The following is a 17027-nucleotide window of genomic DNA, read 5'->3' on the forward strand; positions in this document are numbered from 1 at the left end:
AATGAATCTGGGGGAATTTTTGACAAGATATAGTGAAAGTTCTTCTGTCCATAAATAGGAGGCAGGCGCACCCTCACACAGCCTTCCACACTCACATTTCCAGACCCCTGCACACTCCACATTTCAACTCCCAGCCAATCTCAGCCTCACGCAGCCTCCTGCAGAAGCTCAGAAACTCACTCACACGCACACTCTCGCTGTCAGTCAGCCTTTGTTCACCCTCCATGGCATCCCATGCAGCCGCACTACTGGCCATCAGCCTGCTGGTCCTGTGGGCCTCCCCAGGTAAGGCTGAGGGGAGGCTGGGGGTGGGAGGGGAGGGGAGAGGGGATGTCTAGCCCTCAGATGGCTTGGTGCTGGGCATGCCGGACACTGCGAATTAGGTCTGCCTGGTTCAGCGAAGCTGGATGCCCTGTGTGTATGCCTGTGAGTGTGCGTATATCTGGGCTCCTGAATTCCAACGTGTGTCTGTCTCTTGATGTATCTGAGGGCCTCTGGCTGCCCCTGTCTCTGCAGGCTCTACTTCCTGCTGCCTCAGTATCCCAGGCAGAAGGAGAGAAATATATATATATTTGCTTAAGGTGGGGAGAATGAGAGACATTGAGGCAGAACTAATAGTCAAAATATTTAACAATTCGTAAGTCCAGCCTTTTACCCACAACCACCCTTTCCCCATCAATTCAATGCTTTGACCAACATTAGCTCTTCATTTGTGGGAAAGTCAAGAAGCCCTGAGAGAGAAATTGGGGTGATGGGGCAGCGGGAAGGCATTTGTGGGGCTCCACACAGTAGTTGTTTACCAAACAGCTTAGAAGTATTTCAATATATTTAGCAACCAAGAGGGTTGCTAAATACATACACAGCCTCCCTCCTCAGGGTCCCTATGTTCTAACACCACCTTCTTTGGCCTACGGCCACCCAGCTCAGGGTGGTGCCAACGATGCAGAAGACTGCTGCCTGTCTGTGGCCCTGCACCCTATTCCTGGGAATATCGTGCGAGCCTTTCGACACCTCCACATCCAGGATGGCTGCAGAGTGCCCGCCGTTGTGTGAGTTGTGGAGAGGGGCGCCTCATGCCTCACCTCCCACTCTACCCCCACCTCCTTCTCTCTCTTCTTCTTGCCGAGCGCAACCCCTTCGAGGGAGCCCCTGAAACAGTTTTGGGATGTGGTCCTCAGCCTCTGCCCCTCACACCTGGGCCTGCCAGGAAGCTGGGTTCCAGGGCTCCATTCTCTCTGACCTCTGACCTCTGACTGCAGGTTCACCACAAAGAGAGGTCGCAAGCTTTGCGCACCGCCAGACCAGCCCTGGGTGGACCGCATCATCCGGAGACTAGAGAAGAAAGCTGCCAAGGCAAGCCCGCCCTCCCGCCCGGCCTCCTCCCTCTGAGCCCCTGCCCAAGGCCCCAGCCCAACACCTTCCCTCTCCTTCCTCCCCCAGAACAAGCGCCACAGCAGTTAGCCCCTGGCAGCCGCCAAGGGAGCCCTGTGTCTGAGTGAAGGGCTGTGAATACTGCCACCCTGGGGACCCAAGGACCAGAAGAGAGTACCAGACCATCAGCTCCTCTGCACCAGACCTGACAACGCCGGGCAGGGCCTGGAGTGTCTGTGAGTGTGAGTGTGAGTGTGAGGGTATGAGTGTGAGAGGGTGAGTGGCAGGAGCACAGTTTCTCCACACCCAGACTACAATGCTTCCAATAAAGCCCACTGGTACCCACAGATCCGTCTGTGTGCTGTTTGTCCATGATGACCAGGGTAGAAAGGGGGAGATGGAATGGCAGGATCTATTTTCTTTGCTTTTTTTTTTTTTAATAAATAATTCTTTATTGTTGAAAGTACTATATATGTCCCTTTCTTAATCATCCATGCTTGGCAGGATCTACTTTTCGCTCTGTAATCTGAGCAACCTTCTCATCAACCTCCACCTAATTCCCTGTATTCTCAGGATAAGCTGCCACAACCAGGGCTCCACTGCCTGTCTCCTCAAAAGCCTGTCACACTCCATGGTTCAGTGACACTAAACCTGTGTCAGTTCCCTGAACAAGCCAAACTCTCTCACACCTCCCAGCCTCAGCTCCCCAGAGCTGTTCCAGCACACAGGTGTCTCATGGATCAGGTGTCACTGGGGGAAAAGGAGTTGTCAGGAACTTGCTCCCATGGCTAGAGGAGAGACTGGGGCCCAGCTCTCCTGCCTGGGGGAAGTACCCATCTCCCATGCCATTCCCTCTGTTTGGAACGCTCTTCTCTCTCCTGCTCAGAGAACTTCCCATCTGGGTCTGGATGACTCCTCCTCCGGGAAGCATTTCTGATCCTGGGCTGGGGTTAGATAGCCTCCCTCTCTCCCAAGCTCCCAGGGACCCCTATCCCTCTCTCCTTATAGCACCTATCACACTGAGTTATAATGACTAGTTTGTCAGCCTTCCTGGACAGGGATTTTGTCTATTTGGTTCCCACTGTCTCCCTGGTGCTCAGCACGCTGCCTGGCACAAAGTAGTTATTCAAATATTTTTCTAGAAAATGAATAAATATGTGGAAAAGGCTTGACAGTCAGGTGTGAGGGCTCCTCTGTCCATATAGACTCTAACCTCCAGGCCAGCTCTCCTCTCTCATCCAGACAGCCTGGGCCAGGGCCAGCGCCATCTGGGGTCATACTTCTCAGGGTACTGACAGACAAAACTGGGAGCCGGGAGTGAGAGATGGGAGAGAAGGAGGAGCAGCCAGGGAAGCCAGAGCAGTTCTGCCTGAAGGAAGCTCACCAACCCCTGAAGCCCATATGGGCTCCAGGGCTGAGGCAACAATGAGACCAGGGGGTCCACAGGGGAGGAATCTCAGCTCTGGGAGACGAAATTCCTAGAACTCTCAGAGCACCCTAGGGCAGCTCTAGGGGGGTAAACCTCCTGTGTGTGGGAAATCCTTTGGGGCAGCTGGCTGGCCCCCAACCATGGCCTCTGAGGTCCAGCTGGGAGCAGTAACTCTGTGCCGCTGGGGTCGAATGGCAGCTGGAACGCCAGACTACGCATCCTCACCTGGCAAGAGTGGCCAACATGTTACCAGATATAACTCATCTGGTAACAAAGCCAGGCCTGCACAGGCCTGGGCAGCCTGGGAAGGGGAGAAACAGTGAGAGGGCTGTGCCAGCCTCTGCTGCGCCAGCACGGCCAAGGGTGAACCTGAGGAGGGTCGTTGAAGGATTGAAGAAAAGACAGACACGAGAATACAGCGGGGACACGGTGGATCTCCCGAGGCTGGATGAGGACACAAAAGACCCAGCCTGCAAGTCGATGTTTTATTTTATGGTCTGATTAAAACAAGGGTAGATTAACATGTATACAAATGTTCATGTTTTGGCAACACTTGCTGCACCTCCCACAGCCCATTAGCTACTTAGGAAGGAATTAGGGAGGGCTACAAGGTCAGGCTTAATTATGCTGGGAGAGCTCTGCCCTCCAGGCTGGGACTTGTGTGTGGCCCTGCCACAGGTCAGCCTAAGGCTTGACCCTAGAGCCCCTCTCTACACCAGCCCCCCTCGCTGAGCTGAGAGCATGACAGCTCCACCCCACCCCCCTTGCTCCCAGAAGCAGGTGTTTAAAACCTCGGATTTCTCAGGTCTTAAAGTTACAAGGAGTGGAATGGATGGGGATTTTTCAAGAACACTGTTATGGCTGGAAAGTTTGGCTCTGCTGCCTGGGGGAAATTACCCATCCGTTCATGCATCCATGCATCCATCCACCTAATGTCCCTGCATCCATTAGACCTCCATCCATCCTCCCCCCGATCCACACATCCATCCATTAAACCATCCATCAAGTCAGCCAGCCATGGAGTTCAAAGGTCCCAGCTGTGAACAGCATTTGGATTCTATGCCCTGCACCCCAGCGGGCAGAGGACAAACATAGATGTGAGGGGGGCACATTGCCTCAACTCCTTCTCAGTTCTCAGTGAAGCCACGCAGAGGCCAGCTTACCACAAAGGCAGACACAGACTGTCCCTCCGGACCCTCAGGAGAACACGCAGATAGAATAGGGGAGGGGAGGGAGGGAGCCCTGAGGAAGATGCCACCAGGACAGAAGTCCCTGGACATTACTTCCCTGCCACTGCCACTGGTTGTTACAGGAATAGGCCTTGAGCTCCATGCTCAGCCATCAATCCCACAATCCTTTTTCTGCCCCTCACTGTTCAATTCTAGGCAAGATTTTTCCTTACTCACGCCCCCTCAAAGCCTAAGTTCCCCCATCTGTCAGGTGTGTGTGGTGGTGGGGGACGGGGGGGTGGCTTAATATTTTAGTCCCTCCAAAGACTTGACTCATGAATCTCTGGGTCCCCTGTGGTTCCCATGGGCTTCCTCAAAGTCACACATATTCATAAATGTTGCCACCTCCTGGAGCCACAGGGAATCCCTCTGAGACTCAGGAAGGGAGATAATCCAGGAACTAGCAAGCGAATGAAGAGCTTAGAGGAAACCTGGGGGCAGACACCAAAGTCCCACAGAGAGTAGGCATGCAGCCCTCCCCACCTTTTCTCCACCCACTGCCTTTTCTCCTGGCTTGCTCCCTTCCTTTTTTTCTCATGCCCAGCCACCAATCCTTCCGGGGCACTGGGTTTGTCTTCTTATCTCCCACCAGAAACGTGAGAGCTTAGCCCAGCAATTTGGAACTTGTCTGGACTCACTCAAACATTCTCAGTTCTGTGACTTCATCTGATCAACACCTGCTCTGTTTCACCATAATTCACTGATAAGTGTGGCGTCTCCCCCACCCCCCTTTTGTTTTTATTGTTTTGTGGATTTGTTTTTGTTTTGTTTTGTTTTTAGAGGAAGAGGATAAGGGAGAGGGAGAAAAAGAGAAACATTGATAAGAGAGGAACATTAATGAGAGAGAAACTGATCAGCTGCCTCCTTCAGGCAACCAAGCATGTGTCCCAACCAGAATCAAACCTGCGGCCTTTCAGGACATGGGATGATGCTCAACCAACTGGGCCACACTGGCCAGGGCTGTGGCATCTATATGTCCTGAGTTCTGGGGGGCCAGAAGCCAACCTGCCTCCCTGACAATGATGAAGCTGCTGGCCAGCTAAGGGGTGGTGTGGACTCCTAGCTCCCCAGCCAGGATACGGGGACCTTGCCACCTGCCTAAAGGTAGACACCTTCCTCTCTAGAGCCGTGGGTCGCCAACCAGTGGTCCACAGACCACTGGTGGTCCGTGAGGTCCAAAAGGTTGGCGACTGCGGGTTTAAGAAAACCTTTCACATGGCACCTGCTACAGGTTTAAGGCCAGCAGCCGAGTGATACTTCTCTACCCAACAGCCAGCATCGTCCTAAAGGGACCTGACAACCCTGCTCAGGGAGCTGCCAGCTTCATAGGTGGACAAAAAACTCCCTGTCCTGTCTTTTTTTTTTAATTTATTGCTGACAGTCCCTGTTCTGTCTATTGATAGAGTTCCCAGTGGAAGGGATTGGGCCTGGGCATCTCCGTTTCCAGCATTGCTCTGCACAGGGGCTGGCACAGAACAAGCCCCAGTACATATCTGAGTAACAAAAAAGGAAATTGAGCGTCGCTCTTTCCCACGATGCCCCTCCCACTCACACCTGGAGCACATCCAGTTCTCAGAACAGTGGTGCTGTGGGTGTTTGGTCAGGGCCAGCGCCATGCAGTTTTGATCATATTTTCATCATCTCATGTCAACTTCTTGGTAAACCCCCACCCTTGTGCCCCCCTTCTCTGGCCTCCGGGAAACTCAGAAACAGCTAGAAAACCTTGGAATTAGTCTCACAAAGGGGCAGGACTCCCAAGTAGGGAGTTTCCTTCAAGAGCCCCTCTGTACAATTAAGCAGGCACCTCTCTGATTAGAGAACTGCCTCGCTGGCCCCTAAGACTTCGCGCCCGTGGAAGGAGATGGCTCTGTGGTACCAGTTAATTCACCACTAAGTGCTTAACAGGCGCCGGGCACTGCTGTCTGTGCTCCCTGACATTCGCAGGTAACTACCTAAGCTGGACCGCTGATAAAGTGGCAGAGCTGAGGGTCCTCGCTGGGTAGTTTGGCTTCAGGATCTGTACTACATATACTGCCTCTCTTAGTTCTCCCGTCTCCTAAGTAAAAAAGGGGAGCAATACAGCAGGCCCAGGTCTGAGGAAGCGGCCCTCAGGAAAGAGGAAAAGCCATTATTTTGAGGTCCTGACCATGTGTCTGCCTCCAAGCTGAGCCCTTTATGTGTATGCCATATTGCATCCTTAAGCAACCCTATCAGGTGGGGATCACTGGTCCCATGCTATGTCTGAGGAAGCTGAGGCGTGGAGAGGTAGAGAGGCAAAGCTGAGATTGCAGCCCAAGTTGGCCTGATGGGTAGCACTTGGGAAGAGGGCTGGGGGCTGGGATGTCCAGTTGGGGTGGAAAGGCTTGACCTGCTAGGAAGAGTTGGGGGAAAACAAGGAGAGAAGCTGAGGGCCTCAGGCAGGATCCCAGTGCTTGAGCCAGACACAGAGATGCCCCCTGGAGGGCCTCAGCCTCCTGGGCCTCTCAGCAGAAGTGGAACTGGTTTCCCCAGAGTCTCCAGGAGGAAGTAGGCACAGTTTCTCGAGGCCTGCCCCGGCCTCAGTTTCCCCAAGTGGAACAGTGGAGAAGGGATCAGTCTTCAACTATGCCCACCTTCTTACCTCCATTCTCAGGGAGTAACAGAGGCCAGGTGATGTTGCAATAAAAATGGGAATGAAGGGACAGGGCAGAGTTGGGATCCGGAGGGTAGGAGTAGGGGCAGGACTAAGGGGCCTGTGGGCAAGGCTCCTGAGAGGGGCAGGCCTCGTGGGGGGAGGGGGGTGACAGGGGGGGCTTTGAGCCAGCCTGGTTGGACCTCTGCAGAGCAAAGCAGCTAACCAGGATGGCTTTAACCCTCAGGGCTCTGGATTCAGAACCGTAGTCCCTGGAAATCTGTAGTCCCTTGAAAGGCGCTTCTGATTGGACAAGTCTAAGTCATGTGTTCAAATCCTCAGGAGTGGGATTAGACTCCTGAAGGACCCACTTTCGAGGACTACTTCTATCTTCTGAGACGTCAGGAATAGGCAGGACAGGGGAGAATGACAAAGGTTAAGGCAGAAACTCTGAAGATCAGAGTAGATGAGGGAGTCAGACATCTAGCCCTGCTTCTGTTCCTAAGACCCATGGCTCCCATGGGGCTGGGTGGGCAGAAAATATGAGCTGCCCTGGGCTCCAACCCACCAAAGTGGGATGGCTTTAACCCCCAGGGCTCTGGATATCAGAACTGTAGTCCCTGGAAATCTGAACCCAACACTATCAAAACCCCAATCACCTTGCTGATCCCATACCTGTCAGACCATCATTTCAAGGATCCTCCCCCAAAAGGAAGCCATCCCTTCCACAGGGGCCCAACCCTCAAGCCCTCCATCAATTCAGGAACCCTGACAGGACATACCAATACCTATTGGTGTCCCCATTGCAGACAGGACCTCCATGAATGTCAAGGTCCCCCCATTACTCTCAGGCCACCATTCCTCCTGGGAAATCCTGGCACTGTCAGGAACACTCATGCCTGCCAGGCAGGACAGCATCGTTGCACACTCCAGGGACACCGTTTTCCCTGGAGCCTGTGTAAATGGCGCCTCCTGGCATGGTAGCCCTAAGTATCAGAGTGTCTGTTAGTGTGGGGCCCTCAGCCATCTCAGAGCTGTCATGATATAGAGTTACCTCTACCCAAAAAAGGAAAAATAAATGTATCAGTCAGGATTCTTACTTGCAAGCCACTGAAACTCATTAGGTGATTTAAACAGAAAAGCAAGTTATTAAAAAGACCCTGAAGGTACAGAAAATGAAAGAATATGGGGACCTAGGCAGCCAGAACCACACGCAAAGCATGCAGGAGAGCCAGGACGGTCCAGACAGCCCCCCAGGACAGCATGGTAGCACAAAGGGGATGCCAAATGCCATACCACCCTAACGTCCAGATAACGAGGCCCCAGTCCATGTTTTGGAGGACCCTGTTCTGTCCCTCTTCCAGTCATATCTCTGGACGTGGCATACACATTACTCAGGGTTAAGGGGGCATGCTCACCTGGAGCTAGTGCTTCTCCTTCTAGACCACATTTCAGGAACTGGAAACTGGAGAATTCCCTGCCCAAAAGGCCCCAAGCAACTTCAAGAATCCATGCAGACCTCTTCCTTAGATCTGTCCTTCCTATGATAGATTATGTCAATGTTGTGTACACTACTAGGTCCAGAGAATGACCAAGAGGTAGCTACTGCCGGGTAACATGAAAGGAACTTGTATGTATGGGGCTCGAGTGTCTACATCAGGTATATGAGGCCCTTCATGGTGCAGTTGGAACTGAGGGTAGTAGGAAAAGGAAGTGGGTGGACAAGTTGGGACTGGAGCTTGGATCTCCCCTTGCCACAACTCTCCGTCAAGGAACTCCAAGGATTCTAAGAATTCTAAATTTGAACCCCGTCTTCAAGTTGTTTTGAAAGTATATTTTTCAAGGTAATAAGAGAGACATTTTTTTTGACACTGGGTAGAGTGGCAAAGCTGAGATTGCAGCCCAAGTCGGTCTGATGGGTAGCACTTGGGAAGAGGGCTGGGGTCTGGGATATGTCAGTTTGATTTATAACTTTTAAATATTTAGGTATATGCTATGTGGGCCTCCATTTGTATTGTTGTCACAAGCCCTTCAAATATTGGGTGATCAGCCTGCCAGCTTCCACTTCTAGAATCACACAGCTCAGCTGCCCATGAAAAACAGACATCACTTCTGCCACCACTCCTACCACCACGAAAATGGATGTTCTAACCCTGCTCCTTTGCATCACTACTAGCTTCCTATTCACAGTCCTTGAAAGGTGCTTCTGATTGGATAAGCCTAAGTCATGTGTTTGAATCCTAGCTGAAAAGGAAGCTAGGAAAATTAGTATGTGACCCTTAGGGGGTTCTATGTTGGAAAGTAACTAAAACTCATATAATAGAAAATTCCTCAAGCCATAGAAAGGGGTTAAGTTTGTGAGCAGTGAAAAAATAACTCCATAGTCTACCCTATGGCTATCCTACATCAACATACATCCTTATTCCCAAGTCCTAGACACCTTAAAAATTTAAGGATATCACCTAACAATATCTGCCTCAGTCAAAGTTGCCATAATAAAATACAAAACAACAATTTGTGTTGTTTAAACAACAGAAATTTTATTCCCTCACTGTGGGAAGCCATCCATTGTCTTCACTAGCAGAGAAGTGTGGACAAGGAACCTGGAGGCCTGGTGACCATTGAGCTCTGGCAATGGTCAGGGCTGTGTACCCACTATTAGTCCAGACAATGGTAGCTGAAGCAACTTCCCCATTTATTATTATGTAAATCCTTGCTGATGGGCGTGTCTTCCTGTTACTGGAAATTGCCTGCCAAAGGGCTATGAGTGTATCCCAAACCAATAAAAGGTTGGCGAGCACTGAGCACCAGCGGAAGTCCTTCCCCTTGAGTTGGACTTGCCCGCCTAGCCCCCCAGTATTTCCAAATTATCTCTTGTCTTGTCTCTTTCATTTGTGTGTGGCCCCTCCTCTAGATCCTGAACCCTGAATCACGCAGGATGTGGGGGAAACACTACACATCTCACAGTTCTGGAGGTTAGTTCAAGATCCAGATGCCTGGTGAGAGCCCTCATCCTGGCATGCAGATGGCTGCCTTCTCACTGGGACCTCACTGTGTCCTCTCTCTTCCTATTCTTTTAAGGCTACCGTCCTATCAGGTTAGGACCCTACCCTTATGACCTTGTTTAACCTAAATTACTTCCTTAAAAGCCTATCTCTAGATACAGTCACATTGAAGGTTTGGGCTTCAATTTATGAATTATGGCGCTAAATCCAAGATCTCAGGCTGACATCCAATCCTTTTCTAGTTTTGCTGTAATCTCATCTCTATTCTACAATACCTGAAAACCACCACCAACACACCTGATTGGTCAGGATAGACTGAGTTATGCTGCAGTAATAAATGACACCCAAGTCTGAGTGGTTTAACACAACAACATTCTACTCCCCATGCTTACCAAGCCTGCTGTGGGTCTAGGCGGGTCTTTACTGCATCTGTGTTCCATGTGGTGGTTCAACATTCCAGGCCGCCTGGATCTTTTGGCATGCTCCTTCTTCTCAACAAATGTTTCCATGATCGTCCCAGCGGTAAAATGGCAAGGAGAAGCCTGGTTTAAATGCTTCTATCCACAAATGACACATGCCATTTCTGCACACAGTTGATTGGCCAAAGTAGGTCACGCAGCCATGCCTAACTTCAAGCGGGCGACTGCCAGGAAAAATAAACCACAGTCTTGATGAGCAGAAGTACTTACCACAACAACCTAGATTGAAGAATGGAATAAAGGAGGATGACAGAAAAGGGAAGTCCGTTAAAGAAATAGTGACATTTCACAACCTGGAAGGAAGTAGGAATAAAAGCTACAGTCAACAGTTCTAAAACTGGTCCTGGGGCTTAATTAGCATTCATTCCTTTGTTTTTATATTAGTTTTCTATTGCTGTGTAACAAATTGTGACAAACTTAGCAGCTTCAAACAATCTAAATTTATCATCTCATTGTTTCTGTGGGTCAAGAGTTCAAGTGCTTGTTGAGGGGGTCCTCTGTTCAGGGTCTCGCCAGGCTGAACTCAGGTCTCGGCTAGGGCTGCAGTCTCATCTCAGGTTCAGAGTCCTCTTCCCACCTCACTGGGTGCTGGCAGTTGTGGTTGTAGGACTGAGGCCTTGAGTGCCTAGAACTGCCTGCCACTGCCGGCTGCATGGCCCTCTCCACAGCATGGCAGTTGCTTCTTCAAGGCCAAATAAGAGCATCTGCTGCCACTTCTTACTTCTTATCTCTAGACACTTCACAAGGGTTCACCTGATTAGGTCAGGCCCACCCAGGGCAATCTCCCTTTTGACAAACTGAAAGTCAACGGATTAGAGACCTTAATTACACCTGCAAAATCCCTTCATTTTGCCATATATAATCATCTAATCCCATCATATTCAAAGGTCAAATGTCTGAAAAAAATCCCCTCAAAGCAAGATTATACAGGGCATGCACACCAGGGGGCAGGGAACTCAGAATTCTGTTTACCGTACTTTCTCTATAACTCATTCCCTTCACCCCCAAATGGCACTTCAGCTGGTTGACATTCTATGCTGCTAAGGAGCCCAAACCTTCACACTCAAAGGACGTGAAGCTCCTAATGGTCCTGCCTGATTAAGGTTACCGGAGTCTTCCGTTAACTTTTTTAAAAAATATATTTTATTGATTTTTCACAGAGAGAGGAAGAGAGAGAGATAGAGAGTTAGAAACATCAATGAGAGAGAAACATCGATCAGCTGCCTCCTGCACATCTCCTACTGGGGATGTGTCCGCGCAACCCAGGTACATGCCCTTGACCAGAATCGAACCCAGGACCTTTCAGTCCACAGGCCGACCCTCTATCCGCTGAGCCAAACCAGTTTCGGCTCCATTAACTTTGACCACTGGGCCTGGCATCATCAGGAAGTGCCCCAAGTACCCCAGGGATTACCCCCATACACAGAGCTTCTTTCACCAATTACCCTTCCCCTGCCTCACCCACACTGGGGTCAGTCACAGACCCCTGTCCTTCCTCTGAGCCTTTGCTTCCTGTTCATTCTACCTGGAATGTCCTCCCTCCTGCCTCACCCATCTTCAAGGCTCTGCGGGGCTCCCTCCTCCATGAAGCCTTCTCTACCTTCCCTCTGAGTCTCCAGGGCTCCTCATGTCCAGCCACATAGGTCACCTACTGCTTTGGGTTCAAGGACCCTTGTTTCTTGCACTTCTCCCAAGCAAGATCAGTCCAAACCCAGGACCCCTGGGATCCAGAGTGGCCCAAATTGCAGGAAGTAGAGGGGTTAAGGAACCCCTGGCAATGATTTTACTTCAAGCTCCAGGGGGTAGGTGGGGAAGGGGGGTGTACTATTGCTCAAGAGTTCCTCCATTCTGATGTCCAGTCACCTCTGAAGTCCTGTGCAATGTTCTACCCACACTCTGGCTTGGCTGCCCCTCTGGCTGGCCAGGAGACTCTGGTAGACAGAAGTTTGGGATAAAAAGAAGCAGACCTCTTCCCAGGGTCAGGGACTTTCAAGAGCTGATTCATCTGTTTTCTTATTCATTTCCAGCTCACTTCTGGAACAAGGCCAGAGCCCCTGCTTCCACAGCCCAGGAGTCTCACATCCTCTTTTCCCTTTGCACTGGATGCCCCCTGCCGGCCCTATGAGGTTGAGAGCCACAAAGTGATGGACTGAACACACACACACACACACACACACACACACACACACACACACATCTATTTCACTCTCTTGGCAAGCTCCCGTTAAAAGACCCTGGCCAGGCCAACACCTTAATCCGCCTACCTGTCTGTACACACAATCAGATAATCACATGATCATTTACATACATCAAGGACACAGCACAGATAGTTACGCAGATACATTATCACAATACAGATACAAGGACATAGACAGACACACAGACACAATTACACGCAGACATGGGCACACGGACACACACTCACACATGGACACAATCTTTTCTCCTAGAAAGGAGTATTTGTTTGGGAGAAATAGGTTGAAAAGCCATCTGAGAAACAGGGCAATGTCCTGAGTGGTGGACTTAAGAAAAAGGTGGCTAGAACCCAGCCAGTGTGGCTCAGTGGTTGAGCGTCGACTTATAAACCAGGAGGTTACAGTTCGATTCCTGTCAGGGCACATGCCTGGGTTGTGGGCTCAGATCCCCAGTGTGCAGCGTGCAGGAGGCAGCCCATCAATGATTCTCTCTCATTATTGTTTTTCTATCTCTCTCTCCCTCTCCCTTCCTCTCTGAAATCAATAAAAATATATTTTTAAAAAACAGCCAAATGAAAAGACGCACAGGGTGAATTGTGAGAGAGCCTTAAATGCTCTCTCCTCTTGGAGACATGAAGGGCACATCACCCTCTCAGCACATTGTTTCATTCACCGAGCAGGAAGTTCCATGGACTTTGGTGTCCAGAGTTTTTATTGAGATTTCATTACATAGGCATCATTGAGCCACATGACTGAACTCAATCTCCAGCCCCCTTCTTTGGAGGTTGGGCTGGCTCAAAGCCCCAATTCTCCAAGGACATAGTTGATCTTTCAGTGATGAGCCCCCATCCTAAGTCATCTCATCTCCTAGCAGAAACTCAGGTGTAATCCAAGGGGCTCAAAATAACAAAGACACTCCTATTACTTGGAAAATTCAAAAGATTTAGAGTCTCTTGCCCAGAAACCAGGGACAAAGGCCAGTGAAATCCTACCTATATATATAAAAAGCCAGCGACTGGAATGCTGTAACAACCAGAACGACGGGTCACTATGATGCCCACTGCGGCCAGCGAACCAGCCCCATCAGGGGTGGAGCCAGCTGGTCAACCTCCCGCAGCCCCTCCCTCACCCACTGACTCCCGATCAGTCCCCCTCACCCCAAACAAGGGCAGGGCCCACCAGCCAATTGCTCTCTGCTCCTTCCCACAGACAGCCTGGCCCTGATCAGCCCAATCAGGGCAGACCAGCTGGCCAACCCCTTGTCTCCTCCTCCCAATAGGCCCAGCCTGATCCACCCCAATTGGGGCCGGGCCAGCCAGACCCCACCTGTGCACGAATTTGTGCACTGGGCCTCTAGTATCATATAACAGAAGGGAGGAAATTCCTGGACATAAAGAATGAAAGCTTCAGAGGGCCATAAATAGACAACATCTACAGCCTCACACAGGCTCACACACACACACAGTCACAGGACCATCATGGACTCCCTCACTATCATTCTTCTGCCTGTTCTCCCCCATCCAGCCTCACAGTCTCACACAGGCTCCACACAAGCAGAAAGACTCTCACAACCCATACACTCACTGCTTCCAAAGATTCTGCACATTTGTCCATCTCTAGCTGTCCCCCATGGCCTCCTGCACAGCACCGCTCCTCTCCTCAGCATGCTGATTTCTAGGTCTCCCTTGGAAAGGATAGAGGGTAAATGGTCAGATGAGGGGCACAGCTTCGATCTGGGAGTCTGTGAAGGGGACTGTGAGTTCAAGTCAACACCCAGATCCAAGTGTGTCCATGAACCTGAGAGTACACATTACCAAATGGATGTGCCCTTGTGATTGTGTGTCTCTATGTACTGTGGGTATACCTGTGCATCGTGTGTATTCCTATACAATCTATACATGGGCTTCTGTGCTGTGAGTACCTATGTGATGTAGATGTGCCTGTGCCCCAGGTGTTCCTGTACGTGTCAGTGCCTGAATGGGTCCAGAGGCCTCTAGCTGTCCTTCTCACTGGAGGCTCTGTCTCCTCTAGCTTGGTTTCCAGAGGAAAAGAGAACAGTGTACATTGGGAGGAGGAGGAGAGAGAAACACTAAAGCTATGGCACTGGACACAGGGATCCTGAATTTAGTCAGGGCTATGCGCTCCCCCACCTTATAGTCCCTCAAGCCCTAACACTAATACCCACTCGCTCCCAGTTCTGTGTGCCCCAACCCTGAGGACACTGTCTCTTGGTGAACCAATACCCAATTCCTGAGAACATTTGTGGTGTCTTTTGTTCCTATCTCCTCCTTGAGGACTGGCTGCCAGGCACTGTTCTCCTGTGAGTGGGGGGTGGAAAGTAACCTGTCTCCTCCTCTCCTATTCACCACTTTTACCACCATCTTACCTTTCTTCCCCTTGAGGATGACTGGAGCACAGCTTCTCCTCCACACCTTGCTGAGCCTCTTCCCACACGGAAGCCCCTGAAATGGGTTTCTAGAATGTGGTCCTCAGTTTCTACCCTACACACCCAGGCCTTCCGGGAAACTGAGCTCAGAGCTGCTCTATTCTCTCCAACCTCTGACTCCAGGTTCATCATGCTGGAGCAGGCACACCCCAGACCAGCCCTGGGGGGACCACAGCCAGAGACTGCAGAACTCTGCCAAGGCAAAGCCTGCCCTCTCCAGCCCTGCCTCCTCCCTCTGAGCTCCTGCCCAAGACTCCAGCCCATAACTTTGCCACTCCTTCCTCCCCCAGAACAAGTGCCCAGCATTTAGCCCATGAGAGCTCCAGAAGGAGCCCTGTGACCGAGTGAAGGGATGTGAACCACTGCTGCCCCGGGGACCAGAAGTGAGAACCAGACCATCAGCTCCTCTGCACCAGACCTGACAAAGCTGGGCAGGGCCTGGAGTGTGAGTGTGAGTGTGAGTGTGAGTGTGTGAGGGTATGACTGGAGCACAGCTTCTCCTCCACACCAGACTGCAATGCTCCAGTAAAGCCCAACTGGCACCCACACATCTATCTGTCACCTGTCTGTGGCCCAGGCAAGGCAAGCCAGGTATGAGAGGGAGGAAGGGTGGGATGCAGGGAGAGAGCAGATGTTTCCATTCTCCACACTTCAGGCTGAGGGAACTTTCACTTCACTCGTTTCTAGTCACTCTCTCTCTCCTACAGTCCAGCGACAAAGTTCCTGTCCTCCCTCCAAAGACCATCTGGGGCAGCTATTTCCAACCTCCCACACTTGGCTAATTGCTCTTTCTGGGCTCTGTCACAGCACCCTCTACTGCTCCTAGCCAGCCTTCCAGATTTATTGTAATTATCTGATTGTCTATTTCAATCCCACCCACCCCATCTCCAACCCAGATGAGAAGCCCTCTGAGGGTGGAGACTGTGCCTTTCTTCTTCTTCTTCTCAAAATTTATTTTAGAGAGAGGAAGGGAAAAAGAAATATTGATGTGAGAAACATTGATCGGTCGCCTCCTGCACACACCGACCTGGGTATGCGCCCTGACCGAGAATCAAACCTGCCACCTTTGGTGTACAGGCCAATGCTCCAGCCGAGCCACACCAGCCAGGGCCGTGCCTGTCCTCTTTACAGCTGTATCCCCACACCCAGCAGTGCCTGCATGGAGCAGACACTCAGTAAATATTTGTTGACTGAATGACTGTAGGAACAAATATCACAGGAACGTAGGTCGCAGCTCAGATAGGAAGGGCTTTGACCCTCAGGCCATTAAGCCAAGGCCACTCATCCGATAAGTATTTTCATAGCCTGGCCTGTCTAGACTTAGCCCTCTCTGGAGGCCTATTCCTCCTCAGCCTGGGGTCGGACAAGCAGAACAGGGCAGACAAGAAAGGCCATCGTCAGGGCAGAAGCCAAGGAGATTGAGAGGAGAAGAGGGAACTGAGGAAAACAGCGCTTGACAGCGTCTCAAAGCTCTTTTCTTTTTTCTTTCTTTTTAATATATATTTTTTATTGTTGATAATATTACAGATATCTCCCATCCCCCCCCTTTTTATCCCTCTCCCCAAAGCTCTTTTCTTGCTGCCTATTTCTGAGGTCTCCATCTCCCAGGGTAGAACTCCAAAATCTGACTCCATCCTTTTATAAAAGAGACTCCAGAGCCTCGCATCTTGGCGATAAATGCCTCCACCTCCTAGTGACACTTCGACCCCGCCTCCTCTGAAGAAATGCTCTAGCCCCGCCCCTTCCGGGCAAAGGGAGCCCCGCCCCCGGTGCGTGGAGTCCCTGTGACGTCACGGTAACGGTCTGTTTCCGGGGAGGAGCCGGGGAGGGCGGAGTTTGGGCTGCGCCGACCCCTCAGCCCCCCTCCAGGTGACCCAGCCCCCGAAAATCCTCACCCGGGGCCCCAGATATCCCAACCCCATGACCGCAAAGCCCGCCGCCCTGACCCCCTAAATGCCGCGGGCCCCTGCGGCGACCGACCTCCTAGTTCCATAACGTCTCGCGCCTCCGAAACCTTCAGCCCCACCCCGCCCCGATGTGCAGCTGAGCCTCCCCGGGGGCACCTGCCTCAGGTGCCCCGAGAGCAGGTCACACGGCTCCGGAGGATGACCGAGGAGGGGGCCGGGGGCTGGGGAGGACTAGATCCGATCATTCCGCCCCCCAGGAGACGTTCGGAGCCCGAGACATGTCGGGACTGAGGAGATACGAGGTGGCGCTGGAGGCGGAGGAGGAGTGAGTGGGGGCGGGTTCTGCGGGGGAGAA

General features: G+C 51.4%; 1 protein-coding gene and 1 long non-coding RNA gene across 3 annotated transcripts; both read left to right on the top strand.

The window, feature by feature from the left end:
- The first annotated feature begins 29 nt into the window (after window positions 1-29).
- On the top strand, window positions 30-1718 carry CCL19 (chemokine (C-C motif) ligand 19). 2 transcript variants are annotated; one of them, XM_015560556.1, is made up of 4 exons: window positions 30-285; window positions 877-1049; window positions 1260-1353; window positions 1441-1718. In XM_015560556.1, exons 1-4 carry the CDS (start codon window positions 235-237, stop codon window positions 1459-1461), a joined length of 339 nt encoding a protein of 112 aa, XP_015416042.1. In that variant the 5' UTR covers window positions 30-234; the 3' UTR covers window positions 1462-1718. The 2 variants fall into 2 exon arrangements, with proteins under 2 accessions (XP_015416042.1, XP_006758613.1); XM_006758550.2 differs by having other exon boundaries at window positions 35-285; window positions 923-1049.
- Window positions 1719-16324: 14606 nt separating this feature from the next.
- LOC107182252 lies at window positions 16325-16992 on the top strand. The gene is made up of 2 exons (XR_001512972.1): window positions 16325-16634; window positions 16930-16992. It is a non-coding gene; the product is annotated as an uncharacterized LOC107182252 (long non-coding RNA).
- Window positions 16993-17027: the final 35 nt, after the last annotated feature.

Source organism: Myotis davidii, unplaced genomic scaffold (assembly GCF_000327345.1).
Source record: "Myotis davidii unplaced genomic scaffold, ASM32734v1 scaffold534, whole genome shotgun sequence".
In the NCBI taxonomy this organism is placed as follows: Eukaryota; Metazoa; Chordata; class Mammalia; order Chiroptera; family Vespertilionidae; genus Myotis; species Myotis davidii.

Coding starts and splice junctions, on each gene's coding strand:
- CCL19 (XM_015560556.1), top strand. CDS start 235: ATGCAGCCGCACTACTGGCCATCAGCCTGCTGGTCCTGTGGGCCTCCC. Junction 286..876: donor GGTCCTGTGGGCCTCCCCAG/GTAAGGCTGAGG, acceptor CTCCCTCCTCAG/GGTCCCTATGTTCTAACACC. Junction 1,050..1,259: donor TGCAGAGTGCCCGCCGTTGT/GTGAGTTGTGGA, acceptor CTCTGACTGCAG/GTTCACCACAAAGAGAGGTC.